The sequence below is a fragment of the Denticeps clupeoides genome, chromosome 3 (genome assembly GCF_900700375.1).
Source record: "Denticeps clupeoides chromosome 3, fDenClu1.1, whole genome shotgun sequence".
Taxonomy (NCBI): Eukaryota; Metazoa; Chordata; class Actinopteri; order Clupeiformes; family Denticipitidae; genus Denticeps; species Denticeps clupeoides.
Window position 1 is genome coordinate 30,958,594 of NC_041709.1, and position 24,024 is coordinate 30,982,617.

The window sequence follows — 24,024 nt, forward strand, 5'->3', positions numbered from 1 at the left end:
TGGGGTCTCAATAACGCTCTCTGCATCAGGACCGGGGCAGACTAATAACTCCGCCCACAGCATACTGGTAGTGACATACTACCAGTTTATACAACCGTTACAAGATGAATGCCGATACTGTCATCATGTGACAATATAGAAAACGTATGGGGTGTATCGTGATGCATCGATATCGAGCCTCTAATATCCAGGATATCTCTCTTTCCCTGGCCCATCTGGAGCATCACTGGTGGCTTTTCCAGTATATACCTGGCACTTCCAGGCATATGTGGCAACATCTGTGGTGACCCAGATTTCCAGCCCATAATTTTCTGGATTGTTCCACAACAATTTTGTTTTGCAGTGTCCTTTTAAGGGTATGAGCTGCTCATCTACACAGATGTCGTCCTCTGGATTGATCATGAGTGGAAGGCACTGTGTCTACAAGTACAACATATTTTCGGAAAGCTTGTCATCCTTGTGGTTAACAAGACGACCTGATTGTGTCAGGAGTCAAAGGAGGATGCTTCAGGAATTCTTGTTAAGGCATATATCGCAAGCCCTGGCATCATTCCGGTGGGTACCTGAATGAAGCACAGAGTCTCGGAATGAGATAAAGACCAGACTTGACCGTTCTTCAGTGTCCACTCACTGTTAGGATGGCAGGATCAAAACTATGCCACTTTTGGCCCGTTGTTCTTTTTAACCCGGCCCTCTGAAGATTGTTATAGAATTGCCGAAATAAAGTCATAATTATGACTGCTCTCAACGCTTAATGTAATTTCTGGTGTTCCACCAGGTGGCACATTAGGTGCAGATGGAGTTGAAGATCTTTGCCCGAATGACAAGTTTTTATACTGACTTGCATGGTAAATGAGCAGTCAGGTGATGCGTTTTGACTAGCGAGAAAGATGCTAAAATGGTAAGGAGGTGGTACCTAACCGCCCACCTACATTTAACTGTGTTTAACCCCCATGTAACACACATCCCGGGTGGTAGTAGCCTAGTGGGTAACACACTCACCCATGAACCAGAAGACCCAGGCTCAAATCCCATTTACCACTGTGTGCCTGAGCAAAAAGGAAGACTGTCCATGCAATTACTATTTGTTAGTCACTCTGGATAAGGGGCATCTGATAAATGCTGTAAATGTAAATTTCAACGTGTGTTTACAGCACTTTGACCAACTGCGTTGTTTAAAGTGTAAAACTATTTACATCCAACCCTCTTTTCTTTCTTAGTTTAGCAAGCCTTTCTCCATAGAGACAGCTGGTAAGCAACAAAGTTCCCACAAAGGGTGACATAATAAAAGCATTACAGTGATATGTCTGATATGTATGCATTTGAGGCTGGCCCTGTGTTGACAATTTTCAAAAGTCAATGTGGCCCCTGAGCTTAAAAGTATGTCTAACCCTGATATATTTGCAGAAAAGTTGTGTGTTCAATCATTCCACCCCGACGATTAACAGAAAACAGAAGAAAAAAAAATTGCAATAGCTAAAATTGCATGAATAAAATTGCACACTTCATGCCCATGATACGTTTATGTGAATTGGTAAACACAACAGTAGATTCTCCACTAGGTGAAATTGAAGTGATTGTCATTGTGATACACAGCAACACTGCACATGGTGCACACAGTAAAATGTGTCCTCTGCATTTAACCAATCACCCTTAGTGAACAGTGGGCAGCCATGACAGCAGTTGGTCTGTAGGGCTTGATAGCGAGTTACATTCATAAGAAATTTACACTATGCCATGCAATATTTTATGCTATTTAGTGTAAACACTGCCAATTTTTATTCAATTTTAAACTTTTTTTTTTTTTTAGCAAACACAGTGTTAGCATTCCCATTTTGACTGATATGTGGTGTTGTGTGCTGAACAAATTCTGCTTACCTGTGGAATTATCAGCAGCAACCGCTTGACCCTGATTGGTCTTGGTGTCGACTGTTGTCCTAACGTTTCTGTTCAGTTAAAATATAAAACATTATGCCAACACACCGACAAAACCAGTGAGAAAATCCAGAACTCATTAAATATTCACATTTACTAATTACAATTATTCAGCAGGATACTAAGAAAGAAAAAAAAAAAAAAAAAAAAAAAAAAAAGAACAATAAACTTGCGAGACATGAAAAGATTGTGTCACAGCCAGAGGGCAGTATATCCCCATTCAAACAAGAAATGTTCATTAGCAATAAAACTGCCGCCTCTGGTAAACTGCTATTTACCAACTACGCTCAATTCTAAGCTTCTTAAGCAGTGCAGACAAGAAAAGTGTGACTGGGCAAGCAAAGAAAATGGCCACACACCTTTGTACAAGAGTGGTATTCACAGGAGGCGTAGTCTTTACAGTAGAGTTTGTTTGTGCCTGATTTCAAAGAGAAAAAAAAAACAGAACCAGTAACATTAAATCTCTTTTTTGTGTTAAATTCCTTATTAAGACTGCAATTTTTTAAATATATTTTTACCACTCTACTTACATCTTGAGGCCTTTTGGAATTTTCTTTTGCTTGGTTAGCAGCTACAAATTTCTTATCCAGTCGCGCAATCTTGGCCTACAAACGCAAAGTGGTTACAAAACCAACTTAATTGGTGACGTAGGTGGAAAGCATCTCCTGTGTTTGTGCCTGTGCACTACACATCTTACATATGGCAGTTGTACCTGTAGTGTATTGAGACTGTTCTGGTGTTTGGTAGCACAGTCCATCTTCTCAACCCGCTCTTTGAGCTCCTGCAGGTTCCGGTCGAAAACAGTGAGCTCCCACACACGCAAGCGCTCCTCCACAAGCTTTTGCACCACCTGAAAACAGCAGGAGAGGGAGAAAAAAAAAACAAGGTTTTCCATGCGTGTTCTGGCATGCGGTCCTAACTTGATTGCCAAGTTTAAGAAAAACTTGGTAATGTTTCTCATTCAATAGACTGACCTTTTCCAGCTTCAGACGGGTGTCAGAATTCGCCATGATCTTCACCGCCAGCTGAGCCTCAAGCTCCACCCCATCAACCCTGGCTCTCTTCCCCACTTTGACTCCTCTAGTAGTCTCGTCTCCATCCTTCTGCTCATTCTTGTCTGCATCCTGAGACAAGCCCCTCTTCTTAGCAGTGGGCGTGTTTCGACCAGTTGATGCTGTAATCGAAAGAAAAAGGGCCCATCACCCCTGCTTTCCAAACCATCCTATTATGGGCATAAAACCCTTAATTGGGAATTCATATTATTTTTAGGTATGACTGACAACGATTAATAGCATATGGTTCCAAAATTAAGTAACCAAGCTGAGTTAAGAAAGACTGGCCAGGCCTGTTATCCTGAAGGACAGCCATCAAGACAACCGGTTAACTCTAGCCACCATAAATACTGAGATAAGATAAGATGAGATCAACCTTTATTAGTCCCACTAGTGGGAAATTGCATAAGAGACAACAGGGGGTGATGAGACAACACCTGCTGGGGTGGACGATTGTGAGGTCTGATTATCCTCTCTCTTCTTCTTTCCTTTGCTGCCATCAACATCCATTTTGTCCTCATTCATCTCTTTCCCATCATCCTTCTCTCCCATGTTCTCCTCCTCCTCGCTGAGGAACAGGAAGCCCTCCTTCACTTCTTGGTCAGACTCAATGCCTGCAGAGGGGGAAGAGGAGCGAGACGAGGAGGACCTGCAGGTCTTCTCCACTGGAACTGAGGGTGTGGCTTCAGTATCCATGGCAACAGTGTCCTCTTTACTGTCTTTTTCAGCTCCATTCTTCTGACATGCTGAGGTGGGTGAAGTAGATCTGGTCTTCTTGGGTTTAGCCCGAGACTCCTGAAGCAGAAGAAGGAAAATCATGAGGAAATAAGATGTAACTTCTCAAAGATTTAACAAACCATCTCCACATAGCCATTAGAGGTCATGCAGGACAACATCTTTTATCTCTAGACCCACCCCCCTCTCCATCCATGGAACACACCTCAGTCTCCTTCTCTTCACTTTTGTCTGACTTTTTTGCCTCATCTTCCTCTCGTTCTAGTTTCTTAGAGAGTCCATCCTTGGATTTCTCCCCCTTTTCAGACTCCTTTGTAGTGACTTTCAATGATTGAGAGGGGTTTGCACTATTGGCAGCGGAAGACGATGTTTGAGACTGTGTCAAAGGGTATGACTGCAAGCAGACTGAAGGTAGGTCAGGAGACCGGGCCCGTGACTCTCGCTTCTTGCTTTTTTCTGAGTTCTTGTTCCCATCTTCAGAATGCATGCCATTCACCAATGGTGTCTGGGATGGCGACGAGGAGTTGGAAGGTGCTGAAGTGGTTGCCAGGGTGTTGTGAAGGACTTCGAGCTGCTGCCGATCACTCATTTTCATTGTCTTTCGGGCACGGAAGATTTTCTTCTGAGGCTCCTCTGGTACTGCGACTTCCATTTTTTCACCTGTGGAGTAAAAAGCAGATGGATAAACAAATGACCAGAGAAAATCTCAACCAAGCTGGACATCTGTTAACAGTAATTGGTCAATACCCCTCAGGAGTAGCGGAGAGGCGCCAGAGAGTCTCCAGCCCAGTGGCAGAGATTCTTCACTAGGGGGAGCTCTAACATCTACATTCACTTTCCTATTGTTCCAGAACCTTCTATTGTCACGTCCTTCAGTCTAAACCACTGCAATAGCTCATATTAAACCGCTGCAATGCTCTGTGACGTGAATCACAAGCTCAAAAAAAAAAAACCCTGGAAAAAGGAAATAAAAAAACTGAGCTGTTTGTGCAGTTCTAACAGAGGTTTCTAATGTGTTGAGCACAAGTAGACCTGTCCTAAACCAAATCTGATCCTTCCTCCCGCCCTCCCTCCCTTTTCAATTAGCAAGCCAACTAGGGAGGCTGTGCAGTTGCCGGCGCACAGCTGCTCACTGATCTCTGAGCCTCAAAGGCAGCCGGGGGAAGAAAGCCCTGCCTCTGTCTCCTCCCTCTGTCTGGCATTGGCTGTGCCCTCAGCCAAACGGAGCGGCAGGCTAGGCAAGCAGCTAGCGACCAGGGTTAGGATTAGGTAATCTTGTTTGTGTGGTGAAGGAAAGAAAAAAAAATGCCGTCTACGATGCGTAGCTGCGTAGTTTTGGGCAAGCTAGCCCAAAGGCATGTTAACAGTGACCCTTTCCGTATTCATCACCAAACCCCACCACCACACACAAACACATACCCGCTGAAGTAAAATGCGCTATTTAGGAATTGCGTTTATTTCCTTTCTCAACTTACCAAATTGTCAGTTTAGCATCTATGTCTCTGCTCATGGACTTGGTAGCGCCAGCGTTTCAGAATCTAAAAGAAAACAACATTTTTTTGTTTAAACTAGAACATGATATATACATATTCAGATCACGCAGCTCAACAGCATATATGTATTTTGTGTCTAGACGAAATTAAATTTGAACAGAATATGGCGTCTACTGGTGTTTATTGAAGGCCCAGGCAAACCACACACACACACACACACACACACACACACACAGGTAAACACAAACTCTCTTATTAAACCTCATGTTTACACTCTTGGTCGGTAGACTGACAGTCACCCAGGGCACCGTTTTGTCAGTGCTGCTGCACCGGAGCTGCATGGGTGCTTAGCTAGGCAGACTGCGGCTGCGCTACGGCAACAGTTTATATTTAGCAGCTCCCATGCAGCTCTGCTATGCCTTGCATGTGCATGCCTTTCATTTCCTGTCAACAGGCCTGATCTTTGCCCCGGTATTTCATGGAAACCACCAGAAATGGGGACTCTAAAATCCTGCCTAGATGAGTCAAGTACGTTGCATTAATATACATTAGCTTCAAAAACCGGACATGCCAGTGTACAGGTGGTACAAAACAACTTGACTGAAAAAAATCGACACGACATCCACTGGATCTAGCTTGCAAATGAAATGTGGAAATGCTGCAGATGATTGTACTTCCTGAAAGTGTGATGTGCAGTCTCCAGATTCAACCAGTTCCTCTGGATGATCAAAGAACGCTAAAAAAACAACCCCTTTTCCCAATATTGTGTTTCAGCATGCTGAGCTCGCCCATCCCCCACCCTAGCTCCAGTGCTGGAAATGTGCCTTCCTGCGCTGCAGGGTCCAAAAATGGCCGCCAGATCTGCCAACAACTGTTCGCCGTTAAGTTCAACTCCACCTAGACTCTCATAGATGCTCCTGTTTTATAAGCAAACCGCAATTATTAGCCAAACAAACGTCAAATACATTCAGAGAGTCTGCAATCTCTGTTAGTTTTTTTTTGTATCTGAATTTTGCTTGACCCAATTAATGAATGTCGTTTTAAGTGTACAGTCTAGTGTACAAGTAAATAAGCTATATGTTTCATATATTCTTCTACATAAACAATTCAGCATTTTTACAGCGCTCAAGCACTTAGAATGAATTAATTTGTTCGTCCTGAAAGGCCACAAGTGGACCAATCTAATGAGCTGACATTTTGTTTTTTTTTTCCCCTGTTTTATCTCTTGTACCTTGCAACTTCATCACCCTCATTCAAATCTAATTTTGCTGCTGCTGGAAACTCTGGTATGGTAATTATGTTATACATTTTGTTGATGATCTAGCCAGAGCCTTTGTTTGTTAATCTAGCCAAATACATAACCAAATGTTTGCCTATTATAAACCATCCCTAATGTACAGCCAACTCTCAGTTGGCGGTAAAATGAAAAGTCATGTAGCTAACCTTCCTCTGACCGCTCTGCTGGTTGGAGGGAGAAATTGAGGGTCGGGGACGGGAAAGTCATGCCCAGAAAGAATCGGCTCTTCTAAACAGAGTCAGGTTCTCTGTTCTGGAGGCGCACACTGATGGCCCATCAGAAGAACATTCTATTCCACCCACAAAAAAGAATCACTCTTGATTATCTTAACATAAGTCTGTGTTATGTTCCAACATGTGAAAGAACCGACAAACACTTTTTAACCACCACGCCCCCATCAAAAAAAAAAAACTTCACTTAACCCTATATTGTTTCGAAGAGTCATGTTCTGCTTTGTATATAACCAAGAAATGTAACAGAACACTTAAAAATCTTTAAACCACAGAGCTACCCTCCCCCACTGCACCACAACAGTGAACGTGAGTGGAAATTTACAGCCTACCATGGACTGTACCAAACAGAAATGGCAGGGGGCGCTCAGCAAGCCGTCAAAGCACAAGACCGAGGGACTGGTATCTTTAGAGCTTTTACTTTATGACATATTATTCTTGATCTGCAGTAAGACTACTAGGTCTAAAGCTCTTGTAGAATATTTTTATGCATGTTTGAAATTCTATTTACAACTAACACAGCGCAGAACAATCTCTTCCAGATACAGGTGGACTGATGCAACGCCTGTGACCTTTGGTTTATTTCTACCAATATCACTTTCTAGCAAAGAAAAGAACACTCTACTTCCAGTCTGGATCCACTTGGGTTATGTTGTATGAGCTGGTGGAGTCACTGGCCTCACATTTACCGCTTTAATTGCACAAAAGATTCTGCTGTACAAAATGACCTATTTAAAATATTGATACATCTAATCCTGAAATATTAAGATTAAACTTTTAATCATAAAATTAAACTGTTTCATTTTTCCTGTGTATGAATAATTTTTTCACACAATATTAGTCTGTGCAGTCCGTTCAAGATGAACTGGAATTTGTAAGACATTTAAAAGGTTGAATCTTTTTAATGGACAAATTAGACAAAATACATATTTCTGTAGACAGAATGAAAGCTTAGATAGCTAGCTTTCTACCGATCACGAGACCGTTCTGCTGGTTGGACGGAGAAGTGAAGAGTGGGGGAGGGGGAGTGTCAGAGCAGCTGCTCTGGAAGAGCGGCACACATGCGCACTGAACCGATGACTCATTACTAGAACATTCTAGAACTAAATCGCTCACTACCATTAAGCCTAGAACCCAAATGAAACCCAGTTTGCACACAAACTGAAACATGGCAAGAACATTCTCACTTGAGTCCTCACTGGAATACTGTTAAAAATTATTTAAAACAATAATATATATATAGCTCCCTTGTATATACCTGCACACAAAACACTCCAAAACACCAGGTTGCACTTTCAAGAAAATTTTACACTAAAACAGGAGTGCTTTTAAATGAAATGGAAAAGAGCGACCCCCTCCCCCACTCAGTCACAGTGCTGCAGAGTAGAGCAAGTGGAAAATTACAGCCTTCCATGGACTCTACCACTGAGCACTGGCAGGGGGCGCTTTACGTGCACTTCCAGCAGAAAGAAAAATGGCAAAAGTAGTTCGTGCATTTTCCTCTCTCTATATATTTTAATTATTTAAAAATCAAATTAGTCTAAATCTCCTTAAATTACATTATACTTATAATGAATAAAATACATCTACAAATGTCAAGCAGCCAAAGAAACAAATGATGTATGTGAAAACGATATGATTAAAACCCTGATGCCTATTTTGAAGTCTGTGTACCTTAAAAATATGTCCTCAGTATGCCCCAGTGGGATACCAAGACTCACCAGGCATTAGATGGATACGGACACTTGCTCTGGTGTGATCACACCAGAGCTTCAGCTATGTGGCTCTTATTTGCTTCGGCAGGACCACTGCTCTTTTTGAAGACCTTAGGAGAGCATATTGGTTCCAGCCCAGCTATGCTACCCACAAATTAATCTCATCAACTGGAATAAAATTAAGGGTAAAGGATGAGGGATAAATCACTTGTCTGGTGGAACACTTTTCGAACTGGTCTGTGCCAAATCTTTTTGCAATATTTAATACATGCTAACGTTGCGCCAAAACATTATTTTAATCAAACTGGCAGATGTCACATTTAAGACATGACAACATACAAAATTAATTCGTAGCTGAAAGGCTGAGAAAAACCATGCAGAGGCCAGGTATAAAAGGTTTTTGCAGATGTGTTGGGCATACTAAGAATACTGACCCCTGACAAATATCATATGCTTTATTTCATTTGTGTTTTTTTTTTTTTTTGATTGACTTAAATCAATGCCTTCAGTTGTATTTTTCAGTCCAATCAGAACACTGTCAGGCCAGTATGAACCGGTTTAGACCAGTCCATGTCATTTTACTTTAATAAGGAAAATTACTTGTTTACTTAGTTTGCTCTTTTGCAAACTTCTGGTTTAACACCAGAAGGGGCAGTGGGTGGCCTAGTGGGTAAGGAAATGGACCCGTAATCAGAAGTAGAGGTGTGAACCTTCACTGGCCTCGCGATTTGATTGCGATTAAGTTGTATTTTTCACAGTCCAATCAGGCCAGTGTGATCCGGTTTATACCGGTCCATGTCATTTTCCTTTAAAAAGAAAAATAACTTGTTTACTTCGTTTGCTCTTTTGCAAATGTCTGGTTTAACACCAGAAGGGGCAGTGGATGGCCTAGTGGGTAAGGAAATGGACCCGTAATCAGAAGTAGAGGTGTGGCCTCGCGATTCAATTACAATTATCATTATTATTATTATGCCTTGATATCGATGCATTGCGATACATCCCATACATTTTCTACATTGGTCACAAGATGACAATGTTGGCGTTCACCTTGTAGCGGTTATATATACTTGTAGTATGTCACTATGCAGCTGCCAGAGTTAGTAGTCTTCCCCGGTCCTGATGCAGAGAGGGTGATGGAAACCCCAGCAGTGGCGTGAGATTCTCTTTCTTCCGATTCTCTGCATACTTCACCAGAGTTTCGTCCGCTACACATAGACCCTAACCTGTTACAACCTAAAGCCACCAACGGCAGAAAAATGCCTGGTTCAGACACCCGTGGGGTCAGGTGAGCACAGACTAAACACAGACTGTTTTTCTGCTCATTGGAGAAAATGTAAAGCCGCTTTCAGACTGAACGCCGCAGCGCTGCGCTTGACGCGGGGCTCAGCACAGAGAAATATGAGTGTTTTTCTGAACACCCGGTAATATGATAATGTCGTGTTGCAGATCCCTGGACACTCCGAGATTGTTAAGATCAGCTTTTCCTCCATTCCCGCTGTGTGCTTGTTTTGAATGGGCATACTGGTTGTGCGAAAATACGTCACGGTGCGAAGCGAACAAGGCCACTGAGTGCTGCACAGCGTGAAAGTGAAGTGATTGTCACATGTGATACACAGCAGCACAGCACACAGTGCACACAGTGAAATTTGTCCTCTGCATTTAACCCATCACCCTGAGTGAGCAGTGGGCAGCCATGACCGGCGCCCGGGGAGCAGTGTGTGGGGACGGTGCTTTGCTCAGTGGCACCTCAGTGGCACCTTGGCGGATCGGGATTCGAACCGGCAACCTTCTGATTACTGGGCCGCTTCCTTAACCGCTAGGCCACAACTCCTACCCGGAGCGACGCTGTACTCTGATCAGGCAGCAAGTGTCACTACAGGCATTACTTTTTAACGAGAATTTTTATGCCACCATCAGTCACCAAGCAATGTCATTATGATATAATCAAATTTTAAGTTGCATCAATTATATGATTGATTTCAACATCCCTAATCAGAAGGTTGCCGGTTCGAATCCCGAATCTCCAAGGTGCCACTGAACAAAGCACCATCCCCACACACTGTTCACTGTGCCTTTCATGGCTGCCCACTGCTCACTAAGATGGTGGGTTAAAAGCAGAGGACATTCCGTTGGGTCACCGTGTGCTGTGCTATGTTTCAAAATGACAAGCACTTCACTTGTTCCAATATACAGGGTGGGCCATTTATATGGATACACCTTAATAAAATGGGAAGTGTTGGTGATATTGACGTCCTGTTTGTGGCACATTAGTGTATGTGAGGGGGCAAACTTTTCAAGATGGGTGGTGACCAAAGTGGCCATCTTGGATCCAACTTTTGTTTTTTCAATAGGAAGAGGGTCATGTGACCTCAAATTTATTGGTAATTTCACAAGGAAAACAATGGTGTTGGTTTTAACATAACTTTATTCTTTCATGAGTTATTTACAAGTTTCTGACCACTTATCAAATGTGTCAAAAGTCACCAACCATTCCCATTTTATTAAGGTGTATCCATATAAATGGCCCACCCTGTACATAGTTAGCTTTCAAGTGTTTGCTTCTGTAGTTTTGTATGTTAACTTTTTTTTACTGTGTTAAACTGGGGGGGAAATCCTATATCCTAATGAAAGTGAAAGTGAAAAGTGAAGTGAAAGTCACTGTAAAACACTGCAGCACAGCACACGGTGACACAACAAAATGTGTCCTGTGCTTTTAACAGTCACCCTTAGTGAGCAGTGGGCAGCCATGACAGGCGCCCGGGGAGCAGTGTGTGGGGACTGTGCTTTTGCTCAGTGGCACCTTGGCAGCTTGGGATTCGAACTGGCAACCTTCTGATTATGGGGCCGCTTCCTTAACTGCTAGGCCACCACTGTGCGTATAATTACAGTATGTAGGATATTTATTACAAGAGCTTGTTCATTACCTCAGCATTTCGACTGTCAGTATGGTATGTCATTAAATGACACTGCATGCTTTCTCAATTCTTTAATGGCTCACCTTCAAGAAATCTTTAAAAAATGCTCACACAAGTAAACTCAGACAATGAACGTGTGATGTTCACATGCAATTCTGAGCTATTAAAATATGGGCGCTGCAGAGTACTAAAAACTGAACGCCTGCAGCATTTCTGCTTCTAAAATGACCCTGCCCCATGCTGTCATTTGATTCATGGTACATGAACTTACTGCAAAATGGCCACCAGTTAAGCCCCACACCAAGAATGTCCTGTTTATTCAGAAAGAAACAAACATTTCCCTCTTAAAGTTCAGTGATGGGACTGGAAAAAGTTTTCAGAAAGGTTCATATTTCACCATCGATTTGTTCACTTGTATGATTTGTTCTCTGAACTGGGACTGTTTCACCATCCAAGAGCAATTCTTCGGTGTTACCAGAAGATCCAAAGAGACATTTCAGACACTTTGTCTTTGAGAGTTCTTCTTGAAGATGAGTACAAACTTGAAGACTATGTGCTAGAAGAAACAGCAGGAACCTGGCGAAAATTCATTTGTGGCATTCTGTGCTAATCCTCTGATTGGTTTTAGTACTGTGAGAATAAGCTCCATGACAAATTCTATAGTTCTGTGTTCTGGCTTCAGTCACAAAACAGTTCTGTTAGCAATCGTATGTAGAAATTGTGTAATGTTACATGAGCATCAATGTATTTCTGGACAGCTGCGAAACTTGCATATCACTGGGAGAGTGAGCAATTACTCTCCAGTACTTCATTCTGCGCCCAATGTTGAAGGGTCAAAAAGCAACGTGATCTTACAAGAGGTTCAAATAAAAATCAGTTAAGAAATGACTTCATGCATTTCAGGAAGATGCGAGTAATACCAGCGCATTAGCCACACTGAGATATTAAAACCACGTTTAAGGGTAAACACAGACCCCGCAGTGACAAGATGGCACACCCTTGTTTCAGTTCATCTCAGTTTCCATCTAATCTCCACAGCACCCGCAATCCCAGCAGAGCAAGATCTAGCAAGTGGGCTAACCTACAATGACCCTACTCTGAAATTTTATGTTCAAATAGCTACACACAACCTTGACACACAGAGACACGTTACCATCACTTTGTGGACTCAGGTTATTTGTGTCAAATTAAACATGTGATAACGCTGCAATAATAATGAGAACTAATTTATACAACTATTAATGAGAATTAACAGCAACCTAACATGCAGATACCATATTAAATTCATGCAGAGAATCAGACCAACAAAGGGGACGATAAAATCAGGCAGTGACTGGCCTGGCGGGTAAGGAAATTAAATCATAATTGGAAAGGTTGCCAGTTCGAATCCCGAACCGCCAAGGTGCCACTGAGCAAGGCACTGTCCCCACCCATGTGCCTTTTGTGCCCTGCTCACCAAGGTTAATGGGTTAAGAGCAAAGGACACATTTTCACTGTGTGCACCATGTGCTGTGCTACAGTGTTTCACAATGACAATAATTTCCCTTCACTTGCAAATCGCAGTTCATACCAAATTTGGATGAAGATACATTCTTTTGGAACCGCATACTGCAAAGATGGTCTTCTCTCACTGACAGGATTTACATTTACTGAATTTATCAGACGCCCTTATCCAGAGCGACTTACAACAGTAGTTACAGGGACAGTCCCCCCCCTGGAGCAACTTAGGGTTAAGGGTCTTGCTCAGGGACACAATGGTAGTAAGTGGGATTTCTGGTTCATAGGCCAGTGTGTTACCCACTAGACTACAACTACCACCTTGTCCCCCTACTAGAGGATCTAAGGAAATGTGGGGGAGGGGAGATAAAGAATTTACTTTCAAGTGCATCTTCTTTAATCATTCAAGTTTTTTTTTTTATCATTTTAGTGCCGATTAAGAGGATGAAATGGGTCTGAACTGTCTCACAAGGCCATTAATTTAATGAAGACCAACACTGACAGAGCAGATAGGACACAATGAACAAGTAGAGCAAGATGTACTCTCACACAAAACAAAATGTTATTCTAGAACAGCTAAAAGGAGGGAAAATGGCAAAAACAAGCCAGTTCCAGTTCCCCTCCCCCATCTCTAGGACAGAGTCACAGACCAATGCAGACAAGCGGAAAATTACCGAGTACGGACTGTACCATTAGTACAGACTGTGTGGGGGACAGCAATAAAAATCCACATAAGATGGATCCAGGTAACATTTCTAACTGGAACGATCTCAGCAAGCTAATTAATAAAGTATTAACTTAGAACTTAGTTTCACTGGTGCTTCATTGTGTGTGTGTGTGTGTGTGTGTGTGTCTGGTAAAAGGTAGAGGAAGCATTCTAGTCTGCTAATAAATGTAGTCAAGAGCATTTCAAACATCCCAGACTTAATTAAAACACGTGAATCATTGTGAAACAATCTTTCTCACCTCACGCCCACCCTGATTTGGTAGTCTGCATGTTTGTGTCAGATCTATGGAAAGACAAAATGGCTGCTATATGCACTGCGCCCATCCTACATACTGACAGCTGTGTTTGCCATAACTTGTTTTATGTACAGGTACAGGGGAGTTGAAGTAGCTAAATCTCCTAATGTGTAACTCACCTCATCCCATATCAAAAACAATCTTTATAGATTGTTCCACCGAAGACGATCTTGATTTTAAACTTTAATTTTTAATTACTTGGTGACATTTTTGGGCACTATAGTTTGAATAGTTTGTATCTCTACGAGATTTCTATGTGCTGAATGATTTACATTTAGAGCATTTATCAGACGCCCTCATCCAGAGCGACTTACAATCAGTAGTTACAGGGACAGTCCGCCTGGAGCAACTCAGGGTTAAGTGTCCTGCTCAGAGACACAATGGTAGTAAGCAGGATTTGAACCTGGGTCTTCTGGTTCATAGGCAAGTGTGTTACCCACTAGGCTACTACCACCCTGATTTAAATATTTAAAGCAATATCACAAACACAACATAATGCGACATACATTTTAATATAACCTTACATTTAAATGACCTAACAGTATTAAAAGATTATAAACTTGGATTATAAATAACAGGAAGCTGTTGTGATCACAAGGTTATTTCAACATGAAATGGAGGTGGGGGTTGGGTGGGGTTGGCCAGGACTGTACCAAGTCTTTAGAAGGTGCAGTGTCATGTTGACTGTCAAATAAATAAATTATTTGCTTTGACAAGTAATAAAATGATACAGAAGATAACCAGCTCCCCCTGAGAAGGGAAAAAACCCAACTGAACCAGTTTAGGAGAACTAACAGGTCAGAGGGACACAGAAACCTGTAATAAAGAATTCAGAATACCCCCCTCAATAAAAATAAAAAGTAAAAATAAAAAAAAAAAAAACACCTGAAATATTTTGCCATAGTTTTCTGTAAACAGGAGTTTACACGGCAGTGAGAAAGCAAATGATCTATCACCACAAGAGCTCCTCCCCTCCCCCAGCCCCCCTCCCTCTGCATGAAAAACAGGCGCAGGATCAGGGTTGGAACAGGCAGTGGAAGACTACCACCGCTCAGACTGTACCAACGCTGTGGCCAACGCAGACAACAGAGGGACCAATGCTGTGATGGCAAGTTCCCCTGTCACATTCGGAACGCACACCTACACTCAGTTGCTAATTCAATGTTGCCAAGGAGACTCAATCAATACTTCTCATAATACTTCTCAGAGAGTTCAGGTGACCTTCACGCACCAGGATACCGTGGATACCAGGATACCTGTGAGACGCACAGTATTTTAGCTACCTCATAAAATCAAGACCAGAAACCCTGTACCAGAAATACTACAAACCAGGAAGGGATAGTTGGTCTTCATATATAATAATGTCCTTGGCCTCAGTCTTCACAATCCTGTCTACAAAATATATATTATCGATCAATAAAAAAAATAAAAAAAAATGTTCTATATTGCCTCTAGGGGGCAAAAAAAAAAAAAAAAGAGAACCCATGAGAGTTCATCTTTGCCCATCCTCCATCTCACACATCCTGCTGGTGGCTGATGGCAGAAACTCAAAATGGCCACTAGAGCTACTGTGCACATTCCCTTTGCAGCCAGAACAATATGCTGGCATTATATTTCAACATTTTCTGCAAAATACCAATGACACACTTGCTTATAGAAGAAATTACAAGGAACACACAACATTTAAATAAGGATGAGTATAGGATTTAGGCCAAGAAAATAATTCCACATTATTAGAATCAGCCTTTGGTGGTAACAAGTTCAAAAAGAATGAAAAGCCTAATCCCCCTTATCAAAATTATATAAAAATATGAATATAAGAAAAATATGAAGGATATGAAATATGCACTGGACATTAAATTAGACTTTCATTATTTCACGTCTTCTTAACACAGAAAGGTTTTATGACATGTACAAATTAGAACATTTTATGGAGTATACCTGAATCCTGTTCATGGCAAAAGCTGTCTGTTATTACACAAAGAAAATGTTTGTGGTATATATTTAAATGACACAACCTATGCTGGAATTTTCAAGCATGCAAGGAAAAGCAATTATTTTCCCAGAATTCCTCATCAATACCAAGAACAAAAACTGAAATACTATTAAAAATGCTCTTAATATAGCAATAATTACCACTCATTTAAGGTACATATGACTATTAAACTCTACATTTAATTACCCTAATTAAATAACCCCTGGTTTTATGTGGAAGTACAGGGCTCCTATTTGACCATATATACTTTTTACTTTTAGCCAATCATGAATGTGGGTTGCAGCAACCAGTTTGATCCGGTTCAAACCGACTGAGCAGAGGGGGAGGGGATGTTGCTTTCTGGATTCTCCATTCTCCTCTTCGGCGTAGACTGAAGCACACAACTTTCAGCCCATCAGAATGTCCCCTCGGTACCCAAAATGAACAAACAATCTAAAGCACTGCAGTGTGAAATAACATTGAGTTTTGATTTGTTTGGTTTTACACAGCTGTGCTCTAAAAGGTCGAATTACGATTTACTGGAAAACTCAAAATGTTTTAACTCTAAAAATGTTCTCTCACTAACACACAAGTTATTCAAAACACATTAATGAAATATCACACTCTACAGCACTGCCATAAAGCAACATTCCAGTACTTGTAGTAACTCAAAATGGCCACCAGATCAGAAGCTGCTGTGTCCTTCACAGACCAAACAAGAACACAGCACGCCAAATCAAACCAGCACAAAAAAGGAAGGAAGAAACATTTGTTCTCCAAAGGTACAGAGACCCTGCTGGAACGCTACTGAACATTACCCAGAACACAGCCAGGCTGCGTGAATGCAAAGATTCTTCACTGGCTGGCACTTTGCTGAAACTGAACCATTTAGCTTTCAGCTGATCCCATTCATTCATCTGTTGTGGACAATACATAAGAGTCAGCACCCCAGACCTCAATTTTACTTTAAACATGGATTGCACAAACACAACAGCTGTCTGGTGAATTCAGATCTACATAGACATAAGTATATGGCTAGACTTCAGATAACCAGTTTCTCAACAAAATATTGTTTATCCATTTACAACAAACCTACTGGCCAGTAAAGTTAGTACTCATAGCACAGTACAAACTGTGCTCAGTCTGAAAACGTACTGCCCCTCCCCCTCACGAGCACAGTCATTCAAGGCACCACAGGCAGTGGAAAAATACTGAAAGCTGGGCTGTACCATTCAATAAGAGCCGGGGGGTAATCAGGTCACAGTCTGCTGATGGGGCTTTCGGGAATGGCATCTATGTTAGGTTTAAGTTTCACTTGAATGATTTCCATAGATGCCAATTTCACCAAAAATGTACATTTCCATAGTTATACATAATACATGAGAAATGGTGGCATGGGCATCCACAGCTACCCATAAGCTAACTTTTAAATATAACATTTACATGTGCGGATTTCAGTGCAAATCACATGTGGATCGCAAACAAAGGGTCTCACGTATGATGTGTAAGCTGCTTTTGTAGTTTCAAAAAGACTGGTGACAGTGGTCTTGAACATATTCCAAAAAATACCCCAGTATAACCAGTGAATGAACAGCAAATATGAAAACTATTACAAATATACAAGTAGACTATAGTCCATTAAGATGTAAGAACACCTTGTGGGGTGTTCCAAAGAAGGACAATCATTCAACCCCTCATAGGGTTCCTGCACATGGTGAGAGAAAACGAGCTAGTTTTGTCCTATCACACAAAAAAAGAAATCTGATGCACACATCGTTGAACCTTAATGTTAGTCATGACAGAAACGGGTTTGAACTGTGCAACCAGGTTTCCATGTCAAATCCTGTCCACTGCCAAAAGGACATGTCCGTCAGATCTCAATCCAATCAGTCATTTATACAATGTGTGTGTGTGGGGGGACAAGCACCATCCATGAGAGCCAAAGGACAAAGTTCCTATCTTAAAACTTGATAGGACATCCATCGTTAGATGTCTATATGCATGTGGTTTAGAGACTGCATCATCACAGAAAGCTACATCACAGGCTTTATCTGAAGCTAGATTTTGCTTTTGAATTGGTGAGTTTTCCCTTTCTAATGGTGGATGAATTGTCACGAAAGGCAGACTTCACATAAGGCAATTATTTTCAGAAAACATCAAGGGAGGTTATATATGTACGCTTAATTGTGAGTTTAAACGTGGAAGTATGCGATCTAGTAGCAGTTTCAGCAACATGCACCAGCAACTTGGGGGCTGTGACTCTTTCTCTTTGTCCACTCATTTTTGTACTGGCTCACCTCACTACTCACTACCTGTTTTTTGCCAGTGGAAAAGTCAGTACCACATATTCGTTCATTTCTCAGGAGGGAAGAAATGTTTCATGTAAACTATCATTTGAAATGAACATGGGTAATTTATACAACCCATGAGAACCCACAATTCCTTAAATGTGTTCAACTACATAAGCTATAGACAGAGTTTGTAGACAAAAGGGATGAGCCAGATGAAGTCCAGAAGGCATTGGAGGATATATATTTTACATATATGCTGCCAGATACAACATGAAGATTCAGTGTGTGAGACAGACAAGATAGAGCGTAAGGTGGTAGTGGCCTAGTGGGTAACACACTGGCCTATGAACTAGAAGACCCAGGTTCAAATCCCACTTACTACCATTGTGTCCCTGAGAATGACACTTAACCCTGAGTGTCTCCAGGGCGGGACTGTCCCTGTAACTACTGATTGGAAGTCGCTCTGGATAAGGGCGTCTGATAAATGCTGTAAATGTAAATGTAATTATGCCATTAGGTAGAGCACAAGGAATGAGTCACATGCAATCGAGAGCCATTGTGGAATTTTCTGCTCTTTTCACTGACAACCTGTTAATTGCCAGGAGATGGTTCAACAAGGCAGTACTGGAAGTTACTGGGAAGTATGTTGCAGGGGGTTGTGAAAAGACTGTCAGTGATATTTAAATAGAAATTTGATACTGTGGTGGTGGTCTAATGGTTAAGGAAGTGGCCCCGTATTCCGAAGGTTGCCAGTTTGAATCCCGATCAGTGGCCAAGGTGCCACTGAGCAGAAGCATCGTTCCCACATACTGCTCCCCGGGTGCCTTTCATGGCTGCCCACTGCTCACCAAGGGTGATGGTTAAAATCAGAGGACACATTTAGTTGTGGCACCATGTGCTGCGCTGCAGTGTTTCACAATGACAATCAGTCATTGTCTATACCTGTCCACCAGAAAAAGTTAAACTAACTTTTTCATTAAACCAACAAAAAAACAGTAGGTTATAAGTAGAGCTGAACTACATCAAGAATCAAGATTTTGGTTGCGATTTAATTAGTTCTGTTTAGAATTTATTATACTATGTGTATTAAAAACTGTAGCATAACCGTACATTGAATTGGGAACTAATCTATACTGTAACTACAATGACTTGAGAGCAAGTGTTCTTGTTTGCGTTTAAGTGGGCGTAGCTTTATCTTGGGACACATCTGATTGGTGAGTCTATCACATAGGGATATCAACACAATGTGATTAGATGTCATGGTTCCACCAACTGTAGACCTCCACACCTGACAGTGGCTGAAGCCAGATACTCTTGCCCACCCACAGGGGGGAGCATGTGCTCTTGCGCCTGGCGGGCTGCATGAATAGAACTTTGTTTTTCTGCCTGAACTTTGTTCACTCTGATGCAAGTCCCCTTGGAACTGATTCACGGTAAAGACTCTTTCAGAACTCACTCTACCTGCATTCAATGGAGCAGTGGTGTCTGCGCATTGCCCCAGTCTCTCACTCACTGACATCTCATTTCCTCTACACTGGTGCTGGTGCCAGGTCCTGAACTGGGACCAAACCGAGAAATGGTCGGGAGTTCATGCCCACTTAACACCAGACGTTTTTTTTGTCTTTGTAGTCTTTCTTCCGTTCTTTTTAGCTTGACAATTTGGCTGTTTGTGTGAAGCCTGTGACTAAGTTCTTTCCTCATTTCGTCATTCATTTTCTTCTAGTGCACATTTAAATTTTTGTTGAATTTCAGTGAAGGTCGATATTGTTATACCAAAGAGTTTTCATTTCTTCAGCGCTCCACTATACTGAACTCTGGTTAACCGGCATTTTCTCCTCTAAAGTTGACAATCACTCCGCCCAGTGCTCATGACATCATGGGTTCGCACTATGAAGCCAGCAAAGTTTACAGGTCTGTTTGGTGCCTGTTTGTGTGTACAATAGCAAAGTTTGTTTCAGCGGAAAAGATTGTCGCTGGTTCCAAAATTGGGAACCAGAGCAGTGGAAAAGGGGCATGACTGTCTCCAGCCAACTCAGCATGTCTACGCATGCGTCTTCCCGTGGCAACCCTGACATTAACCGATGGGGCAGAGTCTGGGGTTGCAAAAATAATCACAGTTATTTTTCAATTCAAGTTTATGTGCTCCAAAGTAGCCACTTGATGGAATGTGCTTGCACCCCAGAGGGTACAATTAAAACATCCCATCCTGATCCATGACAATGAGACAGATATTCAGCACAAGTTGGTCTGTCCGATTAATATTCCCTTATCCCAACCAGTTCATAATTATGCACACTGGGATATTTTGCATCATTAGTAAAAACTGTAGGACTTACCCATTTACTGCAATTCTGTGTTGAAATTTAAGCCTCTTTACAATCTATTGACAAACTGTTAAATATTGAACTTGAAAGAAAGTTACTGTGGTTGATGCCAACTAATTTTTTTGTGAAACGTAATATAAATAATTCAGAATATTATGAAAATGTATTGGTCACTGTATCAAGTACAACAAAATTAGGTACAACAAATGTTTGCTCTTTGAAATGCCTATGGTTTGATTTTGGCTTATGATGAACCACTGTTAGTAAATGACTAGTATTGAATATGTTCTCGATGTGTTCTTTGCTTTTCCTATGTTGAAAAAAAAAAGGTGGCAAGCTAGAAGGAATCAGATAGTGTGGATATCTGGAGTATTCTGTTTTGTTGCCACTTTACATTTGATAGCATGACTGGTCTCACAGTTTGTTGAATTATGAACATGCATGTCTTGCATAAAATATATGTTCTCAGTATGTAAAAGGGGGCACTGCACAGGGATCTGAAATCCAGTCTTGAGGATCCAAGTAATATGGATCTGTTATTTAAATTTTTTTAAATATCAGTGAATTCAATTGACATTTACTTTTTCTGGTTAGGTCCCCATTCTGTCCCTCTCTCACTATTTCAACAACTGTGAACAGCACATCATTAAAACAAATGGCCAAATGTAACATAGCCATGATGTACGTTCGCACGCTAGGCCTGAACGATTTATCACATTTTTACTGAAATCGTCATTGGCCTGGATGCAATTTGAAAACCACAATGCATGCGATTATTCTTGCAAATGTGTAAAAACGTATAAGTGACGTTCTTTGCGATTTAAACGTCATCCTCAAGCACTGGAGTTCAGCGAAATATTAGTAGACAGGACGAATATTTTAGCTGATAAAAGAAATCAGTGCTTTACCAAGAATAGAATCACTTACTACATATATTCAGTGTGGGGGTTTTTTTGTGCCTGAGGGGGCAGTCTATTTGAAATTTCCATCTCGGAAAATGGATAACCAGATTTTCAGTTAGAAGTGGAACACACCATAAGACTGAAAAATGTGTTGTTGTTTAGGGTTTTCATTTCTACAAAACTACATTATTATTATTATTTGGTTTAAAAGTTAACATTCGTAAAATTCTGCTTCACGACGAAAACGCGAAACGGCTTAATTTTATGGGTTATGGCTTTTAAAGGCATCTCTCAATATATTTTGTTATAATAATAAGTTTTCGAATGAGTAAGTACAATGTAACACATTCCACAAACTTAATACAACATTTTAAATGTGAATTTTTGAAATATGGCTTGCCATGTACACAGCAGAAACACATCTACCATACAATATGATGTTAAAACATTTAAAAAATCAAAACGTCAAGTGAGAAAAATGCAAAACAGACGTCAAAACAGCAAGTGGCGCAAGCATGTAGCTATTCGGCCGGCTGACTAGCTAGTCAGTTAGCTAACGAACAGTCACTTGCCTACAACCGACTGCTCTGGATCCCTCCAAAGCAGCCGAACTGCGGCGGCTTCAGGCTCCAGCGTGACATGCCACGGGCCAGAATCGCCGCGTCCTGTCAACTCTAACTCGGCGCCCCCACATTAACGCGGAGAGTGGAAATAAACACCGGCGACTCACCGCGACACGGCTGTCTGGAGGACTCCGACACTGTCCCGCGCTCGCGCCGCTCTCCGCGACTGCACAAAGCGGGGGGCGGGGCGGGGCGACGCGAGGGGGCGGGGTTTCTCCGGCGCTCCTCCCACCAGAAGAACGAGAGCGACGATCTGTAACTACGAACAAAATAACGAAGAAAAAAAAAAAAAAAAAAAACCGTTAACCCCTTTTAGGTGCTGGGCGTTGGTCTTCACCAGACACCATCTCCAGAAACCACGTTCCACAATTAGATTAGAAAGCACTCATATTACGCTGATTTTTTTTTTTTTTACGCTGATATTTTTTATTGTCTTGTCAAGTTTCCTAAAATGACAGTTTTGCGAAAGAGCGAAATTATCAGCTGTGTTTGAGAGAGAGAGAGACGGTCACATGTCAGGTGTTTTCAGATGTTTCACGGATTTCAAATGGCACTCGAATAAGCGCAAAGTTTAAGTAGTTCTGTCAAATCTAATGTCTTTCCACCCCAGTTCACTGTTTCATTTTCAGATGTGTTCAGTGTTAAGTCGTTTATTTTCTGTAGTCCAACACCCTCCTTCGACGCTTCTCTCAAACAGAAAAAGTCTTCTACATCTATGACTTCATATATACATGCGGGTATTTCGGAATAAAATAGGTGAATGTACTTCTATATTAGAGCAAACAGAATTAAACAACACCCTCCTCCTGTTTTAAACTACCACAAAGACCATCTGCCACGCCACAATCCGTGTTGCCATGTCGCACGAAGAAAACCCGCCACCTCCTCCTCCCTTCTGGTGGGACGACGCGTCACATGTCGTGTAACGACGACGGCCATGCTGTGCATGTGTCGCCTTTTCATGCGACATTTGGGACGACTGAGCGTTTACATGAAGGCAACGAAGCAATGGCAAGTCCAAGCACGCGCGGAAGCAGCGGATCTGGCAACGCAGCAATTTGCGAGCACGAGTAGGCAAATTGTGAGTTGGGGGAGGGGTGGTCGATCCAGACGGTAATTGCAGTCATTTTAGGTTGCGAAATTACATTTGCATGTATGATATCTAGAGCCTTAAAAATCAGGAGTTACAGGGACAGTCCCCCTGGAGACATAGTATCTTGCTCAGTGACACAATGGTAGCAAGTGGGGATTGAACCTTGGACTTTGTGGTTCCGAGGTAAGCATGTTACCCACTAGGCTACTGCCATCAATTAAAAAAATTCAATTCACAAACTGGCCACGTTCACAGGCCATGGTGTTATTTAACATTTTAAAATGTATCTTAATATGACAATCCAATGCACAAGACATTTACATTTACAGCATTTATCAAACGCCCTTATCCAGAGCAACTTACAATCAGTAATTACAGGGACAGTCCCCGTGGAGACACTCAGGGTTAAGTATCTCGCTTCGGGACACGATGGTAGTAAGTGGGGTTTGAACCTGGATTCATAGGCGATTGTGTTACCCACTAGGCTACAACCCCCAGTTTCTTCATCTCAACCCATTAAAGTCTTATTTAATCTGAAATGACAAAATAAGTAACAACATCAGACGAAATCAGATCAAACATTTTGTCAGCCATTTTGTTAAGGTTCTGTGATTGCAACTAAAATGTCTACTTGCAGTTCCAGCAATGGCCAATAGTTGGCATTGCATCTTATCTCATTTTTTTTAATCTATTCTAGATAGTAATATAATTTAAGAAAAATGTCTTTTGTCACATTATGGGCAATGTGAATAAGACAAAACACATCTCCGCTTTTTTTTGAGAGAGAGATTCTAGACACCATGGGCCAGTGAACATCTGAAGGTCAGAAGCCTCAGATCCAGATACGTTAACCTTCGCTCTGTAAGATCACTTTGAAACCCTGTCACCGCCATATTCATGTCTGCGAATATCTTTGTCTCCGTG

The 24,024-nt window shown here is 41.6% G+C and overlaps 1 protein-coding gene across 5 annotated transcripts in view; it reads right to left on the reverse strand.

Annotated features, from left to right (window-relative positions):
* The window catches only part of atf7ip (activating transcription factor 7 interacting protein), a 33,750-nt gene extending 11,557 nt beyond the window's left edge, over positions 1 to 22,193 (reverse strand). For 3 of the 5 annotated variants that reach the window (XM_028972081.1, XM_028972085.1, XM_028972084.1), the window contains exons 1-9: positions 22,115 to 22,193; positions 5,198 to 5,260; positions 3,928 to 4,382; positions 3,425 to 3,782; positions 2,910 to 3,109; positions 2,648 to 2,785; positions 2,466 to 2,540; positions 2,295 to 2,353; positions 1,879 to 1,946 (exon numbers count right to left, since the gene is read on the reverse strand). In XM_028972081.1, coding sequence (XP_028827914.1) covers positions 1,879 to 1,946; positions 2,295 to 2,353; positions 2,466 to 2,540; positions 2,648 to 2,785; positions 2,910 to 3,109; positions 3,425 to 3,782; positions 3,928 to 4,374 — 1,345 coding nt within the window. In that variant the 5' untranslated portion in view covers positions 4,375 to 4,382; positions 5,198 to 5,260; positions 22,115 to 22,193. The other 2 variants (XM_028972082.1, XM_028972083.1) reach the window with 2 other exon arrangements.
* Between the last annotated feature and the right edge of the window lie 1,831 nt (positions 22,194 to 24,024).